Source organism: Anomaloglossus baeobatrachus, chromosome 5 (assembly GCF_048569485.1).
Source record: "Anomaloglossus baeobatrachus isolate aAnoBae1 chromosome 5, aAnoBae1.hap1, whole genome shotgun sequence".
In the NCBI taxonomy this organism is placed as follows: domain Eukaryota; kingdom Metazoa; phylum Chordata; class Amphibia; order Anura; family Aromobatidae; genus Anomaloglossus; species Anomaloglossus baeobatrachus.
This window is the reverse complement of record NC_134357.1, coordinates 459,928,031-459,940,469: the sequence shown is the minus strand read 5'-3', so window position 1 is coordinate 459,940,469 and position 12,439 is coordinate 459,928,031. Positions and strand designations below refer to the sequence as shown.

The 12,439-nt window shown below is 44.1% G+C and overlaps 1 protein-coding gene across 1 annotated transcript in view; it reads left to right on the top strand.

Moving 5' to 3' along the window:
• The first annotated feature begins 1,095 nt into the window (after positions 1-1,095).
• The window catches only part of DOK5 (docking protein 5), a 198,197-nt gene continuing 186,853 nt past the window's right edge, over positions 1,096-12,439 (top strand). The window contains exon 1 of the mRNA XM_075347839.1: positions 1,096-1,351. Coding sequence (XP_075203954.1) covers positions 1,286-1,351 — 66 coding nt within the window. The 5' untranslated portion in view covers positions 1,096-1,285. The remainder of the gene's footprint in view (positions 1,352-12,439) is intronic.

Sequence of the window (12,439 nt, the reverse complement as noted above, 5' to 3'; positions counted from 1 at the left end):
CTTATAGCAGAGAGACGACCGTGCTAGGGGCCTTTTCTGACTGTGTCTGCCAGCGATAAAGCCTCCATGAAAATTTCATATTTACTGTTTGAATTCCTTCCTCCATAATGAATCATGCTACTTAGACTGTTCGGTGCACCTGGGCGTCGCCAAGAGGCTCAGTGCACTGTACCGCCCACCGATTTTAGATGCCCCACCTCCCTGATTGCTGATTGACAGCGCAGTCTTGTCTGAGATTTCTCTGCAGACAGTGCTGTCAATCACCAATGAAGGAGCTGAGGGCACAACCAGCAGGTGGAAAGGTCCGGTGAGGCTCTTGGTCACAAAGAGGGTGCATTGAGCCCCCGCATTAGCATAAATCATTGAATACACTTCAGTTTCTGCAGAACGGAGGCAGCGAGTAAAGCATTAAAGGGGCAATTTGTATAGGGTCTATATCCCCTACAAGGCTGTGTGCTTAGTTTATATTGTCAGCTCGAGCTGACACACTCCCTTTAAGTGATACAATGCTGCTTTATACAAATATATATATAGTGTTTATTTTACGCTGCGGTGTATAAACGCTACAGGCTGTATTACCTTATTGTAACCACACAAATAACGAAATATCACAGCTGTGCTGATGACATGAATCCACCACATTATTGTCTACGGAGAATGTAAACCGTAAGAGCCGTAATTCAGTGAGCGAGGCTTTCTATGGCTACGATAAGACGTTAGATCAATGCCAAGGCGGCAGAACAACAGCAGCTCCAGTCTCCCATGCCGCTCGCACAGCTCCACAGAGGATTTCAGCAGCTCGGGTGTCAGTAATTTTGCATTGACCTTTGTGGAAGATACATTGGATGCTACTGTTTGCTTTGCTTCTATGTTAATCAGAGAGAGAGAAAGAGAGAGAAGGAGAGAGTGTTTGCTTTCCCTCAGTGCTTCCCACAGTGTGGAGGAGCAGAGGGTGGATGCTGCCATGGCTGCCGCAGGTTACCACAATGCACAACGCCTTCCCCCCTGCACGACAGCGACTTGCAGCAGAATGGTACAACCCAGAATAGAAACCAGGCAGATCTATCAGCTGACGACGCTGCCGCCTGCCCCAGTCTCATTAGTTTTCTCTGCCTCCTTTTTACATCTCACTTTCTTTTCCTTCTCTCCAAAGTGGATTTAAAAAAAAAAAAAGCGAAAGGCGGAAGAGTCCGATGAGCCTTCTCCTTGCTTGGCACATGCGTTTTGGGCTTTTCTCCATCATCCCAACTTTCCTACTCCTGGCTTCCTCTGACTCCTGCCGGTGATGGGTTCAAATTTTAACGATATTGTCAAACAGGGTTACGTCAGGATAAGAAGCAGGCGACTTGGGGTAAGTTACTCGCTCATTATTAATTTTATATATATATATATATATATATATATATATATATATATATATATATACATATATATATTATATATATATATACATACATACATACATACATATGTGTGTGTGTATATATACATATATATATATATATATATATATATATATATATTATATGTATGTGTGTATATATATATTATTATTTTTATATGTGTGTATATATATATATATATATATATATTATTGTTTTTATTTTTTTCATATATATATATATCTGTATATATCTAATATATATATATATATATGTATATACTGTGTATATATATATAATATATATATATTTTTATATATATATATATATATATATATATATAATGTATTTAGTGCTGATCTATTCTGCACTGCCGTATAGGATTTGTAAGTGATATTGACTTACTTTATCCCTAAGGGGGTACATATCTAGAACATGTATGCTCAGTTACGTCTTATAACAACCACTTGATCCAAGTATGATCTTGGGTTGTGGGAGAAGATCCATGTGAACATGGGGAGAACATATAAACTCCATGCTGATATTGCCACTGTCTATGAATCTACTTCTTCTGGAGCCACAATGTATATATTGTATTTAATACACAGGTGTTAACAGCTTGACGGCTACATTGAGGGCTATGGCAATGCCCATGTGGGTAGCGCATACAGCACTGTCATTCAGAAATCAATCTTCCTACTTAAAGGATTCTACCTCCAGCTCCTCCTGACGTGACACAATAGGGCGCTGGGTACCCGGAGCCTCGGTGTAAGGAGCTGTGACATGCCACTTTATGTCTAGCGTTGCCGCTTCTTGCCATATTGTTGCTGAGGAGGGAGGATCACACATCTAGATCATCAGGGAAGGTAGAGATTTATGAATGAAAGGCAGCTGATACATCCCTGCTGTTCTCTCGCTCATCAGTACATACTGGGAGTTGTAGTTTCACAACAGCCTAAAGCCACAGGTTGGCAACCATTGACTTTAGGGAATGATCTGGTGTAGATGGAAAATGAATGAATTTTATATACTGAATAACGTACATAACAATAGTAACAATCCTCATCGTCACAATAAGGCGATGAAACCTTACATCATCCATATCAATATCCAATGATTTAATATAATTTTTAGTGTATGATGTTATATTTCTTTTATTAAATTCATTGGGAGAATTGTAGATTTTGTAAGGTTTGCCTCATTTGTAATTATTTGTTTATAAGTTTATAATTGTAATATAATAGAATATTGTATCATTTCATATATTGTTACATTCTAGTATATTATTATTATTATTATTATTATTATTATTACACATTATTATCAGCACAGATGATGGTTTCATGTGTCTGCCGATGGTCTGCAGATAAGTATCTCACGTCTATAGTCATCTTTAAGACAGTGTTAGGAAACCGCCGACAGGCAGAGATGGGGTTAAGGGGGTAACTGCTGACATGAAAGGTCAACGGGTAAAGGGGTAATGTAAGCCTCTGTTCACATAGGGCATTTTTGGTGCGTTTATTTTTTGTTGCATTTTTGCTGTGTTTTTTTGGTGAGTTTTTTGGTTCATTTTTGGTGTGTTTTTTGTGTGTTTTTGCTGTATTTTCAGTGAGTTTTTTGATGAATTTTTGGTGAGTTTTTTGGTGTGTTTTTGGTGAGTTTTTGGTGAGTTTTTGCATGTGTTTTTGGTGCATTTTTGCTGTGTTTTTTGGTGAGTTTTTGGTGTGTTTTTTGTGAGTTTTTGGTGAGTTTTTTTTGTGTGTATTTGCTGTATTTTCAGTGAGTTTTTTGATGAATTTTTGGTGAGTTTTTTGGTGTGTTTTTGGTGAGTTTTTTGGTGAGGTTTTTGGTGCATTTTTGTTGTGTTTTTAATCAAAGAAACCAGCTTTATTTAAACATATACAGTAGACAAATGACACACCAAAAACGCACCAAAAAATACAACCTATTTACTACCAAGAGATCAGGTTTTGCTGAAAGCAACAAAAACGTTCTGTGTGAACATAGCCCAACCCTTTACTGAATAGTACAAGAAATACTAAAGCTTTATGTAATTTCATAAGCAACACAGCTGAGTTTCTCCTTTGGTTTAGTTTCTAGTGATATCGCAATTTGATATTTGATGTTACATAGGACTGCAGGTAAACTTCACAAAGCAAAATAATGATATCAACTGAAAAAAGTTGGCGTACACAAAAAATGTCAATATATGTTGTTTTATTATGGGTTCATATCAACTCAGCTTCACTTGTATGACATGAGTGGGTCACCAATGACAAAAAAAAATGGATATTTCTCTTTTAATCAAATATTTTAGATTTTAAAAAGTAAATCTTACATTCTAATATTCAAGACTTTAAGGAATAGTAATTTGACCATTGAGAATTCCTGATTTATACAGTATATTACTATAAAGCCCCCAATACACAAAAGAAGCCATGGACAGAGTAAATGTTCAGTTGATGATTTGGTCATCAACTTTCTCTCCGACTCCCCCATACACGGGATGCCTTTGCGCTCCCTAACGCTCCTTTGTCTTCCATGAGTGAGCGAGTGGCAAAATCCTCTGATGGCAACTTATCTCCCGAAGAACAAAAGGCTCGGCCATCGGAAATCCAACGGTTGGACCTTATCTCTACCAACATCATTTGTTGGAAGATAGTTGGTAGGCCCCCATATACATTAGACTGTTGGCCGATTCTGCCGGTATCATAATTTGGTGTGACTATGAGTTAAAAGATGAATTGGATCTAAATAATGGGTCAAAAACATTACACTCTTAAAGGGGAGTTCCAATTTTAGCAGAGCTGAACTGGGGTGAGGAACACTTGAGTGGACACCTTATGTCCAGGGCTTTGGGTCCATTTCTAAACCTCATAGACACCTCATCTTGAAAATTAGCAACAATATTGTTATCCTACAGACCACCTTATGACCTATCACAAGATGTGGAATTTCCCTTTAAATGAAAAAATAAACACAAAATGATAAAAGAATTCCAATTGTCCTCTGATATCCCTTTGATACTGCTATGGTGTGATGCTCCCTTGTCCATTCTCCACCTTTAGGAATCATTATTGTTTCATGGAAACAGAAAACTTTGCTACAGAATAACATTCTCATGTAACAATGTAACTTTCCCCCCTCCCGTTAACTCCTTTAGTCCCGGACCTGATAGAAGCCAGCACAAAGAAAAGGAGCCTGCGGGCTGTATAAATATTTTACATGGTAGACATGAGTGCGTTAGGATTCTGAGCTACCTCCTGTGCTGGGAATCAGCTGAGGTTACGGTGTGAAGGCAACAGAATCCTAGAGAACAGGAGGACAAGAAAAATTGTGGAAATATCTGCCCGAACTTTCTGAGACCAGAGATATTTTTATGTAGAACCTTGGAAGATCCAGTTTATTTCAGTAAAGTCTCCTAGATACATTAAAGTCGGTTGAACCCGCCGATATTGACAGATGATGTGTATGGGGGCGCCAGACAGGTGATGGTCAGGAGTGATGTCTCGCGAACATGTCCAGTTTCGGACTGCTGATCGCATGGTTCTGTCTGAGATAAGCCGTTGGCCGATGCGTCAGTCAGCGACTTTCGCTCAGTCAAACGAGAGAAGGTCAGATCAGATGGCTCTCGACTGAACGATCAGCTGACAGATGTCTAATGTGTATGGCCACTCTAAGATCTGCTCATTATCTTACATGTATGACCACCAAACATTGTATTGCCTAAAGATGTAATCAAATGTGGCTGGGTCTGCCAATAGTCTGCAAATATATATCTCATGTCTATGGCCATCTTTAGGTCCATATTAGGTGACAATCAGCAGGCAGAGGCAACGGGCAGGAGTTACGAAGCAACCTGACCGTTTCTGAATAGTAATTATATTGTGGCCGTGGCTTCTTCCACTATGTAAGGCTATGTGCCCACGTGTGCGCTCTGCACCGCAGCTAAAAGGTGCGCTTCAGAGCGCAGCTGAAAAGCTGCGTTCTGAAGCGCATGGTGCCGGCAGATTCGTGCGCTCTGCATGCTGCCTCTCCCTATAGACAGCATGCAAACCGCACGGAAGAAGTGACATGTCACTTCTTAGAACGCAGCGATTCGGGCAGCAGCCGAATCGCTGCGTTCTAATATGCCACATGCGCACGGCTCCTGCACAATCTCCATAGACTGTGCAGGGGACGCAGGACGCATGCAGTTACGCTGCGGTGAAGATCGCAGCGTAACTGCATGAAAACACGCAACGTGGGCACATAGCCTAACTGTCACGGTCAATAGGGAGAGCGCAGGGAACAGGAGCTCGTAAACTGACCCTCACACTAGGGGGTCCCTAGCTATCCCTTATCTCAGAGTTACCTCTGAAGGTTAGGATATCTGTATTGCCACACTGGCCCTGCTCCTGACCCTCCCTGATCGTATACCCACTCCCCCAACCCCAGTGTAGGGCCGGGACAGGAGTGTGATAACAGCTACAGAGATAGAGTTTTGGTTTTCCTTTTGCCTAGGTCACAGAGGTATAAGACAGTAAGGGCATAAGAGAAAAACAAGAGCATGGAGGAAAAAAGACAACAAGTTTCTCCACAACACCAAGTGCAAAGCAATACAATCACCAGCAGGACTGAGACACAACAGCACACAGATCAACACAGCATAAGACTATAGTTAGCGTGGGAAGACAGATTCCACCATCTTAAATAGGTGGGGAATAACTGTGATAGGTTTCCAACAAAAGGTGATCCCAGAGATAATCAGCAGCTAGCAGAGTTTAACTCTTGCTATCTTGACCATTCATGAGCACAAAGCTGGTCAATGTTTGATCCTGCCTGTGTAACTCAGAAACACCAGAGAAATAATAGTGTGGAGTGTCAGAATCTGTAGTGTAAACCGCGTCCATGACACTTGGTGACTTTTGAGAAAACTCAATGTAATAATAACTCTCAGGCAATAACCTCCTGCAAGATCAGCACATTCATCTCCTGAAATACAATGTTACTACTGTCCCCATGTAACTGTGTCTGTGACATTTCACAACTAGAGATGAGCGAACCGGCCGTGGTTCGGCTCGAGTTCGGTTCGCCGAACGGAGGTCTCGTTCGAGTTCGGTTCGGTGAACCGGTTCGGCGAACCGCTCGAACCGCATAGGAAACAATGGGAGGCAATCACAAACACATAAAAACACCTAGAAAACACCCTCAAAGGTGTTCAAAAGGTGACAAACAACTCACAACACAACACAAACACATGGGAAAGTGACAATGACATATACTCATGCGAAAACAAAACAGCGTTACAAGGAAAAGAGGATAAGACAAAGATATAGGCATGGCATGCCCTTCTAAAATCATGTAAAACACCGCAAGGTGACTCCAAGCGGAGTCTCCCTTTTTTCCAAAAATTGGGCCACACACACCCACCCCTCCAGTGGCAGCACATGTGCCCCAGTTGCAAACAGGATGTTTTGATTTGCATCAAGCACATTCCAAATCCACAAGCATTTACTCTCCACAGGATGACACAGGGGTAGTAAATTCCTTGTGGATCCATGACTTGTTCATTTTGATGAACGTTAGTCTGTCCACATTGTCACTGGACAGATGCGTGCGCTTATCTGTCAGCACACACCCAGCAGCACTGAAGACACGTTCAGAGACAACGCTGGCAGGTGGACACGACAAAATCTCCAAGGTGTAAGTGGAGAGCTCTGGCCATTTTTCAAGATTTGAAGCCCAAAATGAGCAAGGCTCCATTTGCAAAGTCATGGCATTGATGTTCATTTGGAGATACTCCTGTATCATCCTCTCCAGCCGTTGACTATGTGTCAGACTTGTTGTCTCTGGTGGCCTTGCAAAGGATGGTCTAAAAAAATTATGAAAAGATTCAATAAAATTGCTGTTACCAGCACCAGATACGGTGCTGCTGGTACGGGTAGACCGTTGAAGATGACGAGACCGTCCCATGTTTGTCAAGTTACAACTGGGAGATTCACTCCCTGCACCTGCATGGTTGTTTGGTGGAAAAGCCGAGCTAAGATCGAGTAACAGCTTTTGCTGATACTCCTGCATACGTGCGTCCCTTTCTATGGCTGGAATGATGTCACAAAATTTGGACTTGTACCGGGGATATAATAGTGTGGCAAGCCAGTAGTCATCATCACTTCTAATTTTGACAATACGAGGGTCATGTTGGAGGTAGTGCAGCAAGAAGGCGCTCATGTGTCTTGTGCAGCCATGCGGACCAAGTCCATGCTGTGTTTGTGGCATAGAGGTGCTAACCGTTCTTTTTTCCTCTGACATCTCCCCCCAACCTCTTTCAACTGAAATTTGACCAAGGTCTCCCTCATCCGCTGAGTCTTCCATGTCTATGGACAGTTCGTCCTCCATTTCTTCATGTTCTCCTGCACCTTCCTCAACATTTCGCCTGCTACCATGCGCCCTTGTCGATCCCTGTCCCCCATGGTCCCATGCCTGCCGCGTTGGTGATGATGAACGTCTGGACCTTGGTGATGTTGTTGTCTCTTGCGCATATGAATCCTGTAGTTCCTCCCCTTCCTGTTGTCCCACCCCCTGACTCCGAATAGTGTATAGCGTGTGCTCCAGCATGTAAATGACTGGAATTGTCATACTGATAATGGCATTGTCAGCGCTAAACATATTAATCGCCATGTCGAAACTGTGCAGAAGGGTGCATAGGTCCTTGATCTGAGACCACTCCATCAGGGGGATCTGCCCCACCTCTGCATCTCGTTGGCCCAGGCTATACGTCATGACGTATTGCACCAGGGCTCGACGGTGCTGCCACAGTCGCTGTAACATGTGGAGAGTCGAATTCCAGCATGTCGGCACATCGCATTTCAGGTGATGAACCGGCAGGCCGAAAGACTTCTGGAGCAATGCAAGTCGCTCAGCTGCGGTGGTTGAACGGCGGAAGTGAGCAGACAGTTTTCGTGCCCTGTTCAGAAGGCCATCTAGGCCGGGATAGTGTGTTAAAAATTGCTGGACAACAAGGTTCAACACGTGAGCCATACAAGGCACGTGTGTCACCTTGCCCAGGCGAAGGGCCGCACCCAGGTTTGCAGCATTGTCGCACACGGCCTTACCAGGCTGCAGGTTGAGTGGAAACAACCATTTACCAAACTCAGTCTCCAGAGCTGCCCACAACTCAGCCGCTGTGTGACTCTTATTTCCAAGACATTTCAAGCTAAACACCGCATGATGCCGTTGCGCTCTGCTGCCAGCATAGTAATGAGGGGTGCGTGATTCCTTCTGCGCAGTTAGAACGCTTGTGGCCTGACCAGGCAGGCTTGAGGCGGAGGTGGAGGACCCAGACGAGGTGGAGGAGGCAGAAGCAGTGGCGGAACTTGGACAGACAGAGGATTGACACACAAGTCATGGGGACGGCAAGACTTGTGCAGCAGACCCTTCACCATCTATCACCATAGTTACCCAGTGCCCAGTCAGCGACATGTAATGTCCCTGTCCATGTTTACTGGTCCAAGTATCGGTGGTGAAATGCACCCGTTCACACACAGAGTTTCTCAAGGAAGCGGTGATGTTGTGTGCGACATGCTGGTGTAGCGCAGGCACACCTTTCTTAGAGAAGTAGTGGCGACTGGGCATCTGGTACTGGGGCACAGTGAAAGACATAAGGTCTCTAAAATCCTGTGTGTCCACCAGGCGGAAAGGCAGCATTTCGGTAGCCAAGAGCTTACAGAGGGATAAAGTCAACCTCTTAGCTTTGTCATGGGATTGCAGGAAATGGCCTTTTATTTGTCCACATCTGAGAGACAGAGATCTGGCTACTGTGTGTAGACGGTGGTGAGTAGGGTGTCCCTGGAAAAATGCAGGTTTGTGAGAAAAGTGCAGGCGTAGACATGATGTTGCCTTCATCCAACGTTGGTGCTATCGATGTCTGAGAGAGCTGTACACACGCACTTGTTTCCCCTTCCAAACCAACTGACGACCTACCAAGCAAACTGCCTGTTGCGGTTACAGTGGTGGAAGTTGTGCGTGGAAAACCAGGTGTGGCAGCTGTCCCCACAGTCCTAGAAGATGAAGAGCGTGCAAATGCACTGGAAGGGGCAGGCGGTGGATGGTCCGCTCCGCTAGGCCGCATTGCAGCACGGTGAGCTTCCCACTGGGACATATGATATTTATTCATGTGACAATTCATAGAAGAAGTTGTCAAACTGCTGAGGTTTTGCCCTCTACTAACAGAATCACGACAAATTTTACATATCACATGATTTAGGCGATCTTTTGCTATGTCAAAAAAGGACCAGGCTAGGCAAGGCTTAGAGGGCATGCGACCTGCTGAGCCCCCCCGACTAGTGCTCAGAGGCAGAGTGGTGGCTGAGGATGCAGTTGTAGACGTCCTACCAGTACTACTCCTCTGTCCAGGAAGGTGCAAGGTAACTTCGTCGTCAGTAGCATCCTCCTCCACCGCCTCTGTTGACCTCCTCAAGTGCCTGACTGTGGGTTGACAGTAGATGGGATCTAGAACTTCCTCATCAAGCGTTGTGTTTGCACTCCCCTCACCCTCATACCGAGCCTCTTCCTGATGTGAACCAATATTTAAGTTGTCATCCCAATCTGGTATCTGCGTCTCATCGTCATGAGTATGTTCCTCATTGTCTATAGCAACAGGTGTTACAGTTTGTGATTAAGGGTCAACATTATGCTCAGAAACTTGGTCCTCACAGCCTGAATCAGAGTCACAAAGGTTCTGGGCATCACTGCAGACCATTTCCTGGTCTGTACTCACTGTAGCTTGGGAGCACACCTCTGATTCCCAGGCTATAGTGTGACTGAACAGCTCTGCAGACTCAGCCATCTCAGTTCCACCATACTGTGCATGGCGGATGGAGACTTGAGAGCTGGGAGAAAGCAAGTGTGATTGGGATGACAACTCAGAGGACTGGTGTTTTTTGGATGCGGTAGTTGAGGTGGCGGAGAGGGCACTTGTTGGACCACTTGAGATCCATTCAAGCATTTTCTTTTTTGGCCATCATCTACCTTTGTTCCCGTTGTTCATGTCCGTAAAAAAGGGAGCACATCGGATTGTCCACGGTAAGTAGTAGACATCTTACTTTTGCTGCAAGATGGTCTATCTTCAGCAGATGTTAATGGAGCTTTGCCACCTTCCCCACGGACAAACCCTTTTTTTCCTTTTCCAACACGCCTCTTCCCCTTTCCACCAGCATCTGTCATTTTGCCACTCATTTTGATTGCGACAAGATTGTGCACTTAAAATGTGGTAGTAAAAATTGAGAGGTGGTGTAGATTGCAGCGGTGGTCTAGCTTTATTGACAGCAGAATAAACAACAATAACTATCCCTGACAATGCAACTACGGCCCTTAAACTGGCAGCACAGTTTGCTATTAGAATGACTTAGTAACAATGAGTTTCAGTGTGCAATGCAGAGGTGCCACAAATATCTTTCACCAGTGGGACAATAATGAAGTCCAACAGCCACTTTTAGGATGCCACTAAGTTTCCTCAGTGTTTGTTAGTATAATAGCTTAGTAAAAATGAGTTTGAGTGTGCAATGCAAAGGTGCTGCAAATATCTTTGCACCAGTGGGACAATAATGAAGTCCAACAGCCACTTTTAGGATGCCACTAAGTTTCCTAAGTGTTTGCTAGTATAATGGCTTAGTAACAATGAGTTTCAGTGAGCAATGCAGAGGTGCCGCAAATATCTTTGCACCAGTGGGACAATAATGAAGTCCAACAGCCACTTTTAGGATGCCACTAAGTTTCCTCAGTGTTTGCTAGTATAATGGCTTAGTAACAATGAGTTTGAGTGTGCAATGCAGAGGTGTCGCAAATATCTTTGCACCAGTGGGAGAATAATGAAGTCCAACAGCCACTTTTAGGATGCCACTAAGTTTCCTCAGTGTTTGCTAGTATAATAGCTTAGTAAAAATGAGTTTGAGTGTGCAATGCAGTGGTGCTGCAAATAGCTTTGCACCAGTGGGACAATAATGAAGTCCAACAGCCACTTTTAGGATGCCACTAAGTTTCCTCAGTGTTTGCTAGTATAATAGCTTAGTAAAATGAGTTTGAGTGTGCAATGCAGAGGTGCTGCAAATAGCTTTGCACCAGTGGAACAATAATGAAGTCCAACAGCCACTTTTAGGATGCCACTACGTTTCCTCAGTGTTTGCTAGTATAATGGCTTAGTAACAATGAGCTTGAGTGTGCAAAGGGCAAGAGGGTACAGTGGCAGGGTTGTGGGTCATTGTAGAGGAAAGGAAGCCTCACTTTCTATCCCTCCTAATGGGGAAATGCATCGAGGAAGTCCCTGACCTTAGCTACACAGACGCTGTTATCTTCTGTAGCTGTTAAAATATGTTTCCACGGACCTGACTGTCACCTATGGCTCTGAGCCTGCTGTAATTAGCCCTTACAAGGGCTAAAAGAAACTTCTATCCCTATTCTGTATAGCGCTGTGTGTAGAGCGCACACAGCAGTATCGGAGACAGGAGCTACGCCAGCGGTGACTGACACCCAGACACAGAAGGCAGATAATGGCGTCCTGACGGGCAGATACCCGTTTTTTTAATGCAGGGACATGTGACATGGACATCCTATCACACATGCCGTTGCTTCTCTGGCTAAAAGTCCACTTAGCTGTGTGTGTGTCTGGGATTGGCTGACATGCTGGCCCGCCCCACTACACGCGCGCGCTTAGGGAAGGAAGACAAGGAAAAAAAAAAAAATTATCCATTATCCACACAGCAGTGATCTGAATGCGCTGTTCCCGCACACTATACACTGAAATTCCATAATAGTGTGAGTCACAGAGTGACTTACACTGTTACAGCGGAAAGCCAGCTAGGAATTAGCTTGTTTTTTTTCTGCTAGAACCGTTCTCGAACGTAACTAGAACTATCGAGCTTTTAGCAAAAAGCTTGAGTTCTAGTTCGATCTAGAACAGCCCCCAAAATCACTCGAACCGCGAACTGGAGAACCACGAACCACGAACTGCGCTCAACTCTATTCACAACATCAATATACTCTCCTAAAATACTCTGTGCTGCTGATAGACCATTGTTCTT